At 46.8% G+C, this 17943-nt stretch overlaps 1 protein-coding gene across 2 annotated transcripts; it reads right to left on the bottom strand.

Moving 5' to 3' along the window:
* Window positions 1-8049: 8049 nt before the first annotated feature.
* On the bottom strand, window positions 8050-17674 carry LOC118219167 (galectin-3-binding protein A-like). 2 transcript variants are annotated; one of them, XM_035402147.1, is made up of 6 exons: window positions 17522-17674; window positions 15880-16002; window positions 14353-14544; window positions 11901-12032; window positions 9506-9779; window positions 8050-9217 (listed from the first exon to the last, which is right to left on the bottom strand). In XM_035402147.1, exons 2-6 carry the CDS (start codon window positions 15947-15949, stop codon window positions 8176-8178), a joined length of 1710 nt encoding a protein of 569 aa, XP_035258038.1. In that variant the 5' UTR covers window positions 15950-16002; window positions 17522-17674; the 3' UTR covers window positions 8050-8175. The 2 variants fall into 2 exon arrangements, with proteins under 2 accessions (XP_035258038.1, XP_035258028.1); XM_035402137.1 differs by having other exon boundaries at window positions 15880-16052; window positions 17522-17618.
* Window positions 17675-17943: the final 269 nt, after the last annotated feature.

The following is a 17943-nucleotide window of genomic DNA, read 5'->3' as shown; positions in this document are numbered from 1 at the left end:
ATAGCACTCCAGGTCAATGAAAATATTGCTTTTATTTTTGGGTGAAATGCCCCTTTAACAACACAACCCATAAATTACAGCTTCGGTTCTGTCTTCATGAACAGAGATCGCAACTGATTACATTGCACGTAAAAACTCATCTTCTCAATTCGTCGGGTACGAACAGGTAAAGAAGTAATTGCTACAGACACACCTCACTACATAGCAGAGCGAGGTTCATGAACTGGTGCACTGGTGATAGGTTGTAGGGCTAGATAATCATTTAAGTGCAGCAAAACCACAAAGACTGTGAAGGATGGGCCCATTTGGAAAGAATTGTCTGTTCTGAGAATCTGCACAGAGAAATCCAACAGAACATTTTAAATGACAAAAATATGATTGCAGAAAAGTACATTCTTGAGATTCATCAACAAAAAAATAACTCTTGGTAACCCTGATGTCTCAACAAAAAACTGTTTTATGGATTCAGCATTCTGTATTTTTACAGTTTTTCAAACTCTTAGATGTCCTTAAATAGAGCAATGCTGTGAGTAAAAAAAAAAATTAGAATGCTTCCAAATGACCACAAAAATAACTGCTGTACTCAAAGTAATATCAGGGATAGTATATACATATGTTCACGCTTATGTACACTGCACAAAAAGGCAAGTGTGTGTTCTTCAGTGTGGAACAGCCACAGTGAGTCTCCGGCTGTACATCAGCAGGGTTTGGAGCAATCTCCCACTCTCTGGCTCATGCCTAGGGTTGGTTCCAGGTATAGATGACATAAGCGGTTGCTTAGGGCACCATCTGTCTTGGGGGAGGAGGGGGGGGGGCGGCAAGCAGGTCCAAAATTACAACGTATCTTCAGCACCTCCCCCTTGGGCAGCCTGGAGGCTAAAACCATGCCTGCTCATATGGACTACAGACTGGGGGGTGGGCTAGACAGAAACTCCCAGAGTGCCCTTCTGTCATTTGTTCTGTCTGCTGTCTCCTAAGACTCAATCCTCAGGAGGGGACCCCACTGACCAGAGCCTGTCTTCCCTGTTCGTAACATTCCATTTTATTTTATTTGCATTCAGATGAACTGGCCCTGCAGTGTCTGCCATTACAGAGACCTCAGCCAATCCTAGGTCTGCTGGACTTGCACTTGAGATGAAAAAAGAGAGAAAGTTGGGACAAGGAGACAAGAGTACACAAGAGAAACTCTTTCACAATCAAAAGAAGAGACTATGGATGGAATATTTGTCTGTTTATTCACCTATTTTAAGCTTTAGGTTCTGTGCTGTTGTCTATGATTGTACCCAGATTCATTTTGCGCCCATAGTTTACCAGGAATAGCAGGTAGAGACACAGAGCAAGGCAATGCTCACAGTGTAAAAGGTGAGGATGTTGAGACAAACGTGTACTCAACATGCAGAGGTGGACAATCCAGGTTCAGATAGTAAAAGTTCATCCCAGGATTTTGTTCCAGCCACCTGGATTTGCGAATGAGCACCACTCTTCAGCCAGGAGGTAGAGCTAAATCAGCTGGCTGAGTTCAGAGGTGGATGAAATACATGGCAGGACTTTTACTTTCTGACCCCTGGAATGTCCACCTCTGTCAACATGGCACAGGCACAGACACCAAAAGTGTACTCAACATGACACAGGTACAGACACCAAACATGTACTCAACATGGCAGCACAGGTACACACACCAAAAGTGTACTCAACATGGCACAGGCACAGACACCAAACGTGTGCTCAACATGGCACAGGCACAGACACCAAACGTGTACTCAACATGGCACAGGCACAGACACCAAATGTGTGCTCAACATGGCACAGGCACAGACACCAAACGTGTGCTCAACATGGCACAAGTACAGACACCAAATGTGTGCTCAACATGGCACAGGTACAGACACATGAACAGACCCCTTTTCCACAAACTCACACCTCTTCCTTAACTCCCTGAATTTGAACAATATAATAAAACAACCCACCCTCTGAGGGGGGAGAAGAATAGGCCAACTGCGCAAAGCTACAAAAAGTTTTTACTTTTTTTCTTAATATATTTACTGGCAATGATTACTGTATTTGTCCCATACAAACAAAACAAACAAAAAAAAAACAATGAAAAATTGAGCATTAATTTGAATTGCACTGAACTGAGAAAGACACAAACAGAGAGAGAGAGAAAGAGAGAGAGAGAGAGAGAAAGACAAACAGAAAGAGAGAGACAGACAGAGAGAGAGTGAGGGGAAGGGAGGGAGAGTTAAACTTGGTGACATCATTAAAAATAACCAATTCAATCTGGCTTCAGCTGGCTCACTCACTCTCTCTCTCCCTCTCTCTCCTAAGAAAACATCACGGTCATATTCTTCAGGCATTTCCTCCTCTTCTCCTAAACCCACTTCACTTTCTTTATTTGACATTCTCGACCACTGTGTGGAAAAAAGTATATATATATATATATATTCTGTACAGACCTGGGTCAAATACGTATTTGTTTTGGATTTAAATACTTTTCTGTGCTCTGTTAATCTTGCCTGGTGTAATTGAGCCTGCCAATATGATCAGAAGGCGGGGTTTGCACTTTTTGAGAGTATTTCATTGGTTCCAAAACACCAGACAAGATCAGTGTAGTGTAGAGAAGTATTTGAATCCAAAACAAATGCGTATTTGACCCAGGTCTGATTCTGTAATGCAGCTTCCATCCAAACCTGAAAAAGTCACATGATACATTATAATTGGAAAGGAAATCACGAGAAAAATTTACACGCCCCTGCAAAATTGATCAATAATGATCACCTGGAACTCAGCAGTAAGGATTCTGCACTTTGGTTGTTTTTTTTGTTCTTCGGGCCCGAGGCGATGTGCGAAAAAGGACTAAGGGGTCCCGGTCTGTGGGTCCCCCGGGGGCTGGTGAGGCTCAGTCACGTGGACGTCCCATAGCCTGTATTCAAATCAAAACCCTAAAATCGCAATCTCTGTCAGCTTCTCATGCGTTAATTTAAAGAGCTACAGGCTTTTCTCTCTCTGCTTCGCAGTGGCCTGATATTTCTCATCGGGAGAGAAAAAGGGGGCCCCCTATTGTTGGACCATGAGAAGGACTGAGGAGAATCATTGGATAAGTACAAAAAAGAAGCAGCAAAAATAAAGTTTAGGAAACGTGTTCCTCATATATGTCATTATTCCTGGCACGTGTACTTTATCCAGAGGTACTTATAATTTAAATAAAACATTTTAAAGTATTATTATGCCATTGTACAGCTGCTTTATATTTGAACAAACCTGAAGTTCTTCCTGGGAAAACGAGTTCTATCCCATTCTATTCTATCCCATTACTGGCGGTGGTATTCCAGTCAAGGCTGGAATGGAAGAGCCCCAGGAAGACTATGAACCTGCTCAATCTCTCACGTAACAAGACCAGTTCCTAAACCACTGCACGACAATACCTGTGTGTGTGTGTGCGTGAGCGTGTGCTCATGTGAACGTCTGCAACAGGATGTGACATCACTTCACTGAGCAGCAATGACAGTGTGGTTAGTTCCCTTGGTCTGAAGCTCAGTGGGCTAATTGCATCTTGTGCTGATGAAACCAGACAGTGAGCGCTGTGGCCTAAATCCCCCCCCGCCCCCCCGCTCACCCACCCCCCCCCGGGCCTCCCCCCGTTATGCATGTGTATGATCTGTGCATGTCTGAGTTCAGTAGAGGGGGGGGGGGGGGGTAATTGTTTTCACTGTGATTATATTAGCCATAAACTAATACAGCTCTACAGCAGCACAGCCCGACCCTGTTCCAACCTTAATTTGGTTCCTCTGATTCTGAAAAAAACAAAACAAAACAGCAGCACTTTGAGTGGAGACTGTGCCCTCGCTCCCTCCAGCCAGGACTGTGTGGTTATGGTCGCAGGCCCATTGTGCTGGATGACTGTGCGCTGGGACGATGGCTCTGCTGACAGTACCGTGTTTAGACAGTACCATCTAGGTTGATTGACGGGTTGTACTAATCTGCCACTGCTGTGTGTGCAGATGACTGGTCGGGGTGGGGGTGGGGTAGGGGCGGGGGAGGGGGGGAGTCAAGGGTAGCCACTGCTGCTGTGAGTATTGGCTGCAGATCCTTTTTCTTTGTGACACCACTTCCTGTTTTCTAGACTTAGAGCCCACATTCATCACTCTGCAAACATAACCCATTAGAAATGCTTACATAAACACATACTTACACATATCAAGTCACATGGAAACACACACACACACATCCAGTACATACACATGCATACACACACATCCAGTACATACACATGCACACACACACACACACACACATCCAGTACACACACACAGGCACATACACAGGTTTGATTCCCAGTTGGGACACTGCCATTGTATCTTCAGGCAAGGCACTTAACCTGAATTGGTTCAGTAAAATATCCAGCTGTGTTTAAGTCTCTTTGGCTAAGAGCACACACTAAATTCCTAAAATATAAATGTTGTGCATGTGTGTGTGTGTGTGTGTGTAGTGTGACGTGTGTGTGTGTAGTGTGACGTGTGTGTGTGTGTGTGTGTGTGAATAGTGTAACGTGTGTGTGTATGTGTGTGTAGTGTAGCATGTGTGTGTGTGTGTGTGTGTGTATAGTGTAGTGTGTGTGTATGTGTGTGTAGTGTAGCGTGTGTGTGTGTGTGCGTGTATACTGTAGCATGTGTGTGTGTGTGTGTGTGTGTGTATAGTGTAGTGTGTGTGTGTGTGTGTGTGTATACTGTAGCATGTGTGTGTGTGTGTATGTGCAGACATGCTTGTGTAACTGTGGTGATCTACTCCAGATGGAAACTATGCAGAAAATGCATTATCGGTGCCAGGAGGAGTGTTTTTGCGCTGTCTGTGTTCTGAAGGAAAAACATATAAACTCAGAAAGGGCAACAAGGATCCCAGGGTGAAGGTGGATTTAACCCGGGGTACACAACCCCGGTCCTGGGTGCTGGTTTCTCTTCCAACCAGTTACCTTAGTTTTAGTTTTCTGACAGCTCTATAAACTACGCTGGTTCACTCCTGCACTTGACCACAGTAAAATCTTTAGGATACGTAGTCTGTGACTGTAGCTGGTCCTTATACAACTGTCAGATCAGACTGTGGTTGAGCTAATTAAAAAACTGAATGCAGAAGTTGGCACAAGATCCTAAAATAGATCGGCCCAGGTTGTGCACCCGTGTTTTAACCCCTCCTGGTCTCCTCAGTGATGGGGTGCAATGCTGGGTTTTTAAGCACCTTTCACCTTCCCATCATGCCCTGCAAATGCACACTGTAAGCCTTTAACAAGGGAGTGCAAAGCAGCTGCAGGATTAACCCAATCCAGTTAAATGCTGTATTTTTATGGAAACACTGTCAAAAAGTCCACAGAGGAAAACTAGTGTTTGAAGGTTTAACTCCAGTCATGGATTTCTTTAGCACCTGCAGGTTTAACTCTGGTCCTGGAGGGCTACAGCATCTGCAGGTTTAACTCCAGTCCTGGAGGGCTACAGCGTCTGCAGGTTTAACACTGGTCCTGGAGGGCGCAGCGTCTGCAGGTTTAACTCCAGTCCTAGAGGGCCGCAGGGTCTGCAGGTTTAACTCCAGTCCTGGAGGGCCGCAGGGTCTGCAGGTTTAACTCCAGTCCTGGAGGGCCGCAGGGTCTGCAGGTTTAACTCCAGTCCTGGAGAGCCGCAGTGTCTGCAGGTTTAACTCCAGTCCTGGAGGGCTACAGCGTCTGCAGGTTTAACACTGGTCCTGGAGGCCGCAGCGTCTGCAGGTTTAACTCCAGTTCAGTCAGCCACACAGATGGATCCAAACTTGAACTTGGCCTCCTTCTTACAAGGCAGCAGTGCTAACCACTGCACCACCATACCCAAAGGAGCAGCAGTGCTAACCACTGCTCCACCATACCCAAAGGAGCAGCAGTGCTAACCACTGCTCCACCATACCCAAAGGAGCAGCAGTGCTAACCACTGCTCCACCGTACCCAAAGGAGCAGCAGTGCTAACCACTGCTCCACCGTACCCAAAGGAGCAGCAGCGCTAACCACTGCTCCACCGTACCCAAAGGAGCAGCAGTGCTAACCACTGCTCCACCGTACCCAAAGGAGCAGCAGCGCTAACCACTGCTCCACCGTACCCAAAGGAGCAGCAGTGCTAACCACTGCTCCACCGTACCCAAAGGAGCAGCAGCGCTAACCACTGCTCCACCGTACCCAAAGGAGCAGCAGTGCTAACCACTGCTCCACCGTACCCAAAGGAGCAGCAGTGCTAACCACTGCTCCACCGTACCCAAAGGAGCAGCAGTGCTAACCACGGCTCCACCGTACCCAAAGCAGCAGAGGCAGCAGAACACACAGCTCTTGGGGGCAGGCTGCAGTCCGCTGCACACGCTGATATATTGTTCAATTGCTTAACTGATTAGTTGCCGCAATAACTGAACAGTGACCTGTTCTCATGTTTGCAGTGTGTTCGCTGTCATGCTGTTGACGAACTCCTGTCACATGATCTCTGACTTCAGACAGTTACTGCACACAAACACGCTGCAGCCTGCATATACACATACACAGCCCATATACATACATAAACACACATACACACACACCACATACATACATAAACATACATAACCCACATACATACATGAACACACAGACACAATCCATATACGTACATAAACACACACACATACACAGCCCACATGCATACACACACACCACATACAAACATATATACACACACCAACAGTAAATCTCAGGAACATCTTGTTCTTTCCATCCCGATGAGAGGAACGGACGTCCTAGTCACACATAGGCAAAATCACTCAGCAAGCGGTCACCTTTGGCATTTCTGGAGAAGGGCAACAGTGCCACTCAGTGGTCATTAATAGATCAACAGCATCCCAGGTTTTACATTGGTTCCATTACATTACATTACATTATAGGCATTTAGCAGACGCTCTTATCCAGAGCGACTTACACAACTTTTTACATAGCACTTTACATTGTATCCATTTATACAGCTGGATATATACTGAAGCAATGCAAGTTAAGTACCTTGCTCAAGGGTACAACGGCAGTGTCCTTACTCGGGATTCGAACCTGCGACCTTTCGGTTACAAGCGCAGTTCCTTACCCACTGTGCCACACTCGGTTCCAGTGCATCTCATTGTGGAGGACGGATCACGGAACTGCGTTCTGAACCAGCTGCACTCTGAACCAGCTGCGTTCTGAACCAGCTGCGTTCTGAACCAGCTGCACTCTGAGCCAGCTGCACCCTGAACCAGCTGCATTCTGAACCAGCTGCACTCTGAGCCAGCTGCGTTCTGAACCAGCTGCATTCTGAACCAGCTGCACTCTGAGCCAGCTGCACCCTGAACCAGCTGCACCCTGAACCAGCTGCACTCTGAACCAGCTGCACTCTGAGCCAGCTGCATTCTGAACCAGCTGCACTCTGAGCCAGCTGCGTTCTGAACCAGCTGCACACTGAACCAGCTGCACTCTGAGCCAGCTGCACCCTGAACCAGCTGCATTCGGAACCAGCTGCACTCTGAACCAGCTGCGTTCTGAACCAGCTGCACTCTGAACCAGCTGCACTCTGAACCAGCTGCACCCTGAACCAGCTGCATTCTGAACCAGCTGTACCCTGAACCAGCTACATTCTGAACCAGCTGCACTCTGAACCAGCTGCACCCTGAACCAGCTGCATTCTGAACCAGCTGCACTCTGAACCAGCTGCACCCTGAACCAGCTGCATTCTGAACCAGCTGTACCCTGAACCAGCTGCACTCTGAACCAGCAGCAGGCGAGACAGAAGTGAGTCACTGACAGTCAGTTACAGTAATCAATGCAGGATGATATAAAGGCATGGATGACTTTCACAAAAAGTTTGGCTTAACATTAGTCTTTGACCTAGCCTATGCTTACTGTGTGAACTGAGGTGTTGTGTGTTCATTGCTATGAATAACTGTTACATATTGAGAATTGTGCCTCCCCGGACCTGTGTTTTGTAGTTGTTCCAATGACCTTCGGTTTACACTCACTGTATGTCACTTTGGATAAAATGAAAAGTACAAATAAAACGTGAAACATTATTTATTGAATCTTTTTTAATGTCAGCAAGTATGCACAAGGTGAGTTTGTTTGTAAAATGTGTTGATACCAGCTTTCTGTTTACTGGGCTGTGGTTCTGTACTCTTCCTGCCCTAAAATACATACTGGGGTGAAACCACAAACCGGTAGAAGAACTGATTGTCATTGCAGGGGTAGCCTGGACTAGTGCTGCTATTGGTGGCAATCTGGGCGATGTTATCTTTGAAGTCCTGGACGTGGAAGACGTATTCGCCGTCACACGACAGAACGATCTTGTTGGAATAGCGAATGCTGCCACGGTAACGGCTGAGATCTGTGTTGGCGGTCAGCCAGGCAGCGGGAGCGAAGTCGCCCCGCTGACCCCTATTCAGACACTCCTGCCGGGTCCGACAGAGGCTTGTGGTCCAGGAGACCATTTCTCTCTGGAAAAGCGCACTGTTGTGCACAGGGGTCTGGAAGTAGCTGCTGTACTGGTCGTACCTGCCGTACTGGTTGTACCCGCCATAGCTGCGCTGGCTGGTTGAAAAGTTGAAAGACAGGCTCCAGGGTGTGGCGGTGTAAATTCGGGGAGAGTGCTGCTCCCTCTTCCTCTCCATGTGCTCCCTGAGTTTGGCCAACGGCAGGAGGTTGAACTGGTAGGCCTCCAGAGTGCCGCTCTTGAACAGGCTCCGGTGGCTAGCGTAGAGGTCAGAGGTCGAGCAGAGGTCGTACAGCTGCTCAGCAGAAATCATGGGGAATCGGATGGCCCCCAGCAGGCTGGCCACGGCCTCCGAGCCTGGGGGGTCCGGCTGGGCCCGAACCCAGCTCTCCAGGCCCCGCAGGACGAAGCCCTCGTCCGGGACGACGAGGTCGGAGCGGGCCAGCAGGGCTGCCAGCGCGCCCTGGCTCAGGTTGCCCCAGGCCGGCGACTCCACCAGGCCCCGGCCGTTCCAGGCCAGGTACTGCAGGCAGGTCTCCTGCAGGGCCAGGTCCCCGCTCTCCACCGCGTAACTGTACAGGGACACCGGGCCCCGGAACGTGGGGTCCTGGGGCAGCAGCCAGGTGAACAGCCTTCCGGAATCCTCCTGCAGCTGCTCCAGGCCCAGGCCGGAGGCCAGCCGGTGGAGGCAGGGGGCCGAGGCCACCGTGATGTCCACCTGGAGCGTGTACAGGTACCTGCGGGGCCCGTGGGAGACCACGTCAGTCAGCCCCGCCCCCTCAACAAGGCGCAAAGGGGCGATTATGATATTGATACAGTACTGGTTTAAATGATACATTATTTGTGTCATTTTTGAGGAGATTCTGATGGATCTTTTGGGGAGACTGTGATACCTTATTGGGTCATTTTTGAGGGGATTGTGATGGATCTTTTGGGGAGATTGTGATGGATCTTTTGGGGAGATTGTGATGGATCTTTTGGGGAGACTGTGATACCTTATTTGGGGCGATTATCGGTCCTCTTACCTGAGGAACTCGGTCACGTACGGTCGGCACTCTCTGTGCACCTGCATGGTGTAGCTCTGGGACTCCTGGGCGGCCTTCAGAAAGGGGGCTTTGGGGTGCATGGAGAGGACCAGCCTGTGGGTGCAGACCCTGTCCTCCCCGGGCTCGCCCCCCGGGCTCTGCACCACCACGGTGAAGTCACAGCCCCGGCCGCTGTCAAACAGCGCCCCCAGGTACCTCGAAAGTTTCAAAGCGTGGTCCAGAGGGTACACCTGAGAGTTACTCAAAGACCTGTCTGGAACACACAGAACTCCAGTTCAGCTCAGCACCTCTCTTTCAAACGACAATCTGACAATAAAACCCGCGCCAGGAAGGTCAGCAGTCCGCTGCGTGGAACAGGCGGGCGCTCAGAACAGACACACGCGCTTCATTCTGTTCCCTAACAGAGAGATTATAATTACACATAAAACATTAGGAACTGCTGGAGAACACAAACTCTTTCTTTTATCTCTTTTCTTTTAAACTTTAAAAAAAAAAAAACACTTTTAACACCACTCATGTAAAGAAAAAGAAGAAGAAGAAGAAGAAGAAGTGCACAGAACTAATTACAAATTACTAATTACAAAATTACAATTAATTACAAATTACAATAACTAATTACTAATTACATTGACAAAAAAGTCAATTTAATGTTCATTATAAAATGTTTTGGATCATCAGACACGTAATTCACCATGTGGCCATTCTCAGCCATAGGAAGCTTCAAAGTGATCTGCCAGCAAAGCCTGGAGATAAGACAGAGCAGGAACTGGGGGCTTACTATCTGAGGTGTGTGTGTGTGCAGATTTATTTTAGTTTTTTTAGTTTCAGTTTTGGACAACTTGGAAGGAGGTCGTTTTGTAACAGCTGGTAGTGGGCATGTGAGTCCTGCATCTAGGTCTGTCATTCTACATTTCATCTCTGGTTGTTTTGGACTATTCTGCTGTCCTTTGGTTTCTGTCTTTTGGATTACTTTGGGACAAAAGCTGTGGTTTGGTATCTTCTCTCATGCATTTCTTCTGTCCATGTCTGTAACCTTTGATAATTGTTTTAAGGTAGTTGAACGTCATCTTTAGATTAGACGTGAACACTTGTTGTAACTTAATAAATTACTTAATTTTCACCTGGTTGCGAGTTGTACATTTTGATAAAGGTTGATCCAAACAGTTTGCTCTGCCTATCAATTCAGAGATTTGATTGATAATTCATATCTTTGATAATAATTACCAAATTAAATCAAATACATATATTTAACATGTTGGGTAAGTGATAAGTGAGGTGTTTTAACTGTTGAGTCAAATGAGGGGGTTAACAATTAAAACTGCTGGGTTCGGAAAATTAAACATATTTCAATTAATCCTTATTGACAATATATACATACACACTGTATATTGTCACAGGGGAAACATAACTTGAACTTTCCAAATACTGGTATATTGGTAAGACACAAGTGAGGTACAGGTGAAACGCAGATGAGACACAGATGAGATGCAGGTGAGGTATTAGTGAGACGCAGGTGAGGTGCAGGAGAGGCCCTGGTAAGGTGCAGGTGAAATGCAGTTAGGGTGCAGGTGAGACACAAGTGAGACACAGGTGAGATCTTAGCGAGACGCAGGTGAGGTATTAGTGGGACGCAGGTGAGGTGCAGGTGAGGTATTAATGAAACTCAAGTGAGGTATTAGTGAGACGCAGGTGAGGTATTAGTGAGATGCAGGTGAGGTCTTAGTGGGACGCAGGTGAGGTGCAGGTGAGGTATTAGTGGAACTCAGGTGAGGTATTAGTGAGACACAGATGAGGTGCAGGTGAGGTATTAGTGAGATGTAGGTGACGTCTTAGTGAGACGCAGGTGAGGTATTAGTGGGACGCAGGTGAGGTCTTAGTGGGACACAGGTGAGGATTTAGTGAGATGCAGGTCAGATGCTGGTGAGGTCTCAGTGAGACGCAGGTGAGGGCATAGTGAGACGCAGGTGAGGTCTCAGTGAGAAGCAGGTGAGGTGCAGGTCAGATGCTGGTGAGGTCTCAGTGAGACGCAGGTGAGGGCTTAGTGAGATGAAGGTGAGGTCTTAGTGAGACGCAGGTGAGGTGCAGGTCAGATGCTGGTGAGGTCTCAGTGAGACGCAGGTGAGGTGCAGGTCAGATGCTGGTGAGGTCTCAGTGAGACGCAGGTGAGGTGCAGGTCAGATGCTGGTGAGGTCTCAGTGAGACGCAGGTGAGGTGCAGGTCAGATGCTGGTGAGGTCTCAGTGAGACGCAGGTGAGGGCTTAGTGAGATGAAGGTGAGGTCTTAGTGAGACGCAGGTGAGGTGCAGGTCAGATGCTGGTGAGGTCTCAGTGAGACGCAGGTGATAACTGGTCCAGGGGGAGGGCACAGGACTCACCTCTCTCACAGATGACTCCAGCATCCTCGCTGTGGCTGCAGTCCGTCACACCCCAGCCTTTGAACTTGCAGTCCGCCAGGGAGCTCTCATTACCCTCACACGACAAATCATCCAGCCAAACGGGGCCCGATCCTGCAGCGCTCAACGTGGACATAAGGACAACAGAGCCAGGCACAGACAGCACCATCACAGACAGACAGACAGCGCCATCACAGACAGACAGACAGCGCCATCACAGACAGACAGACAGCGCCATCACAGACAGACAGACAGCACCATCACAGACAGACAGACAGACAGACAGACAGCGCCATCACAGACAGGCAGACAGACAGACAAACAGCGCCATCACAGACAGACAGACAGACAGCACCATCACAGACAGACAGACAGAACCATCACAGACAGACAGACAGACAGACAGAACCATCACAGACAGTGCCATCACAGACAGACAGACAGCACCATCACAGACAGACAGCGCCATCACAGACAGACAGACAGCGCCATCACAGACAGACAGACAGACAGACAGACAGCGCCATCACAGACAGGCAGACAGACAGACAGACAGCGCCATCACAGACAGACAGACAGACAGCACCATCACAGACAGACAGACAGAACCATCACAGACAGACAGACAGACAGACAGAACCATCACAGACAGTGCCATCACAGACAGACAGACAGCACCATCACAGACAGACAGACAGCGCCATCACAGACAGACAGACAGACAGACAGACAGAACCATCACAGACAGTGCCATCACAGACAGACAGACAGCACCATCACAGACAGACAGCGCCATCACAGACAGACAGACAGACAGTGCCATCACAGACAGGCAAGCGGCACCATCACAGACAGACAGACAGACAGCAGCATCACAGACAGACAGACAGACAGACAGCACCATCACAGACAGACAGACAGCCCCATCACAGACAGACAGACAGCAGCATCACAGACAGACAGACAGCCAGACAGCACCATCACAGACAGACAGCAGCATCACAGACAGACAGCGCCATCACAGACAGACAGACAGCCAGACAGCACCATCACAGACAGACAAACAGACAGCACCATCACAGACAGACAGACAGACAGGCAGCACCATCACAGACAGACAGACAGAATTACATTACATTTAGCAGATGCTCTTATGCAGAGCAACTTACAGAACTTTTTACATAGCATTTGCATTGTATCCATTTATACAGCTGGATATATACTGAAGCAATGCAGGTTAAGTACCCGCTGGCTTGTTTTCTGTTGGACCTGTAACGTTACCTCTAGCTATACAGCTGTGGTTACCAGAGTTCCAGTTTCTGACGGAATGTCTGGTTTTAAAATTATTTGTACATGTCTGGTTCGGTTCGTGGTCCCGACTGGACAATGTAGTCTAATGTCCAGTCCCAACTAACTGATGGGAGAAATCTACCGGTAGTTTCTAATGAATTTGCTTATCTGTGACTTGGTGAGGTACTCGGGGGTGCGTGGGTGAGGCTGAAACCGGAGGAGGAGCCTTCTTTGATTGCAAACACAGGCTGTTTGATTGTTAAAAAAAAAAGCCTGCACGATATGCAGATACACAAAAAAATACACAGCAAGTAATGCATTAGGAGGAGGAGTCACGTGAGTAGCTACACTACGGTCCAAAGCATTCAGGAGAGAAGATGGCCGTACAAGCTGATATGTTTGTATGAGAATGGGCGTGGCTTAGAGGGGCATGACTTAGAGGGGTCTAACATGGTGGGTGTGGCATTGATGGGGCATGGTGAGGATGGTGTGGCATGAGGGCATGACATGGTGGGCGTGGCAGAGAGGGTGTGACTTGGAGGGGCGTGTCTTGGAGGGTGTGACATGGTGGGTGTGGCTTGGAGGCGTGGCATGGTGGGTGTGGCTTGGAGGGTGTGACATGGTGGGCGTGTCTGGGAGGGTGTGACATGGTGGGTGTGGCTTGGAGGGTGTGAGATATTGGGCGTGGCTTGGAGGTGTGGCATGGGGGCGTGTCTTGGAGGGTGTGACATGGTGGGTGTGGCTTGGAGGGTGTGACATGTTGGGTGTGGCTTGGAGGGTGTGACATGGTGGGCGTGTCTTGGAGGATGTGACATAGTGGGTGTGGCATGTTGGGCGTGGCTTGGAGGCGTGGCATGGGGGCATGTCTTGGAGGGTGTGACATGGTGGGTGTGGCTTGGAGGGTGTTACATGGTGGGCGTGGCTTGGAGGCGTGGCATGGGGGCTTGGCTTGGAGGCGTGGCATGGGGGTGTGCCTTGGAGGGTGTGACATGGTGGGTGTGGTTTGGAGGCGTGGCATGGGGGCGTGGCTTGGAGAGAGTGACATGGTGGGTGTGGTTTGAAGGGTGTGACATGTTGGGCGTGGCTTGGAGGGTGTGACATGGTGGGTGTGGCTTGGAGGCGTGGCATGGGGGCGTGGCCTCACCTTGTCCGTACCTCCCTCCCGGGACAGCGGACTGTGCTCCAGAGAACCCCAGCTGGCGGCACACCACCCGCGCCTCCCTCTCGTCCCAGCTGTCATCGCACACCGTCCCCCACTGGCCCCTGTGGTACACCTCCACTCGCCCCTCTGCCAAATGCTTCCCCCCCACCAGCCTCACGCGCTCATCCTGTACGGCTGGGGGAGGGAGAGGCACCGAGCTGGCACACTTCCAGCACAAACCTAGCACTACTACCACTACTACAACTACTAATATAACTACTACAACTACTAATATAACCACTACAACTACTACTACAACTACTAATATAACTACTACTACTACAATTACTAATATAACTACTACAACTACTACTACAACTACTAATATAACTACTACTACTACAACTACTAATATAACTACTACTACAACTACTAATATAACTACTACAACTACTACAACTACTAATATAACTACTACTACTACTACAACTACTAATATAACTACTACAACTACTACAACTACTAATATAACTACTACTACTACTACAACTACTAATATAACTACTACTACTAATAACTACTACAACTACTACAACTACTAATATAACTACTACAACTACAACTACTAATATAACTACTACTACAACTACTAACATAACTACTACTACTACAACTACTAATATAACTACTACTACAACCACTAATATAACTACTACAACAACAACTACAACTACAATTACAATTACTACTACTACTACAACTACTAATAACTACTACAACTACTACAACTACTAATATAACTACTACTACTACTACAATTACAATTACTACTACTACTACTACAACAACTAATACTACTACTACTACAAATACAATTACTACTACTACAACTACTAATATAACTACTACAACTACGACTACAATTACAATTACTACTACTACAACTACAATTACTATTACTATTACAACTACTACAACTTCAATTACTACTCCTACTACAACTACAACTACTAATATAACTACTACTACTACTACAATTACAATTACTACTACTACTACTACTACTACAACTACTAATATAACTACAACTACTACTACAATTACTACTACTACTACAACTACTAATATAACTACTACTACTACTACAATTACAATTACTACTACAACTACAACAACTACTACTACAATTACTACATCTACTATAACTACTACAGCTACTACTACAACAGTTACAACTACAACTATGACTACTAACTGCTACTACTACTACTACTACTGCTACTACAACTACTACTGCAATTACTACTACAACTACTGCAACAGCTACAGCTACAACTACTATAACTACAACTATGACTACAAACTGCTACTACTACTACAACTACTAATACAACTACAACAACGACTATAACTACTGCTTCAACTACTATAACAAGTACTACAATTACAATTACTACTACAACTACTACTACTACCAGTACTGCTACTGATACTTCTACTACAACTACTACAGTGCACGCAGGTACTCACGTCTATATCCGCGCGCGGACAGACAGATGGAGAACGCCAGCAGATACGGGGTCAAACTCCGCAGCCACATTTTCAGCAGAACAAGGTTAAAAGTAAACGCAGCTTGGTGAAGACCGACGGTTTCTGTAGGACAAACGGCACCACATTCCTGAATCAACCACTCCCTGGAAGACCTTCATGCGTAGACAAAGACCAGATTTACAAGTTCCACAGTTTACAAGGACGTATTATTGTGTTCAGCTCTGCCCTCGAGAGAACGGTAGCATAGTCGTGTGATTAAATAAAAAGAAAGTGAAAAAAAAAATTATCATACTGATTTTTTTTTTCAGTTTCTCTGGGGAATTGGAATCTGTGAATTCTGGTTCATTGCTGAACCCTAATCACATCCTATAATACCCTCACTTTACACGGCTTCCAACATGTCAACAACAAAACGAAAAAAAAAAACAAAACAAAAAAACACATTTCACTAACTGAACATAAAAGAGCAACAAACGTTGGGATTGCACTTGAGACTGTCACTGTTTCTGTCCGGTGACATTACATTACATTACAGGCATTTGGCAGACGCTCTTATCCAGAGCGACGTACAACAAAGTGTATAACCATAACCAGGAACAAGTATGACGAAACCCCTAGAGAGAAGTACCGGTCCAAGTGCAGGGAACAACCGCATAGTTCAACTTGGACCCTGATGGTTAAACTGATTAACACTAACGAGAACGGCAACAACGCAATCTATGGAAAAAATACAAGTAGTCGTTAATACAGTTAATGCACCTAAGTCACTTACGAAACAGCTGCCTAGTTTACAACCCTAAGCTTAGCCATTTACAGGGGGGAAGGGAGGGATGGGGAGAGGTGCAGCCTGAAGAGGTGAGTCTTCAGTCGTCGTTTGAAATGGGTCAGTGTCTCAGCTGTTCTGACCTCCACAGGGAGGTCATTCCACCATCGTGGGGCCAGAACAGACAGGAGACGTGTTCTGGAAGTGCAGGTGCGAAGAGGGGGAGGTGCTAGGCGTCCTGAGGTAGCAGAACGGAGGGATCTGGCTGGCATGTAGGGTTTGAATATCTTGTGGAGGTATGCTGGGGCTGATCACTTGACTGCCTGGTATGCTAGGACCAATGTTTTAAAATTTACATTCAAATCCCTACATGTTTAACCGGCTAACAGGCTAACGAAGCGGTTCGAAGTTGCGATATGTAGCTAATATAAACTTGTCGAATTAGCATTGCCTTATTGATATGCTATGTTTACCACGCAAAACACTTTCGTGACAATAACATTGCCTTATTGATATGCTATGTTTACCACGCAAAACACTTTCGTGACAATAACAGCCAATCAGCATTTAAGCGCATGCATCTGATCTCCCCTGAGGCGCACGAGAAGCAGGGAGACCACGCTCATCTTTTTATCTGCCATAAAAAAAAATAAAAATAAATAAATGAATAAAGATTTATGCAGTTGATTAATAATGCTAAGACAAGAGTTACATTGACATTTAAAATAAAAAATCTACAACTATCAAAACAATTTTCAGCATTGAGACTAATTGGCATGCTACTAATAGTTGAACATATATTACCATGAGGTGAGGTAAGTTACACAAAACAGGCTATCTTTATCTTTTATTCCTTACCGGGCTTCCTCTGTGTCCGTGGAAAGGTCAGTAGCACCGGGTAAAATGAACTGAGATGACAGGTTTATTCTGCCTAAAGTATATTTGCCAAGATTGAACTGTAAAGGTCCAAAGTTCCTTGACCCCGTTTTCCCTGGACAAAACACGCCCATCCGATGCTGCATTTTAAATGAATTCCTTGAGAATATCCACACTATTGTAAGCTTGCACCACGTTTTCTAAATTTTAAATGACTGAATCCTTCACTGAACACCATTTGGTTAGTCTGTTGCGTGCAAGACCAATGCAATACAAGCTTAAATCTTAATAATGGAGAACTTTAAGGAAAAACATCTTAGAGAAAGAATAGCCATTTTGGTTTATTATGTGTCATACGCTGTGACACGTGTGGGTGGACAGAAAAGCTGGACACAGGGAGATAG

This window comes from Anguilla anguilla, chromosome 2 (genome assembly GCF_013347855.1).
Source record: "Anguilla anguilla isolate fAngAng1 chromosome 2, fAngAng1.pri, whole genome shotgun sequence".
NCBI classification, from domain to species: Eukaryota; Metazoa; Chordata; class Actinopteri; order Anguilliformes; family Anguillidae; genus Anguilla; species Anguilla anguilla.
Note: the sequence above shows the minus strand (reverse complement) of the source record. Positions and strands in the feature narration are given on the sequence as shown.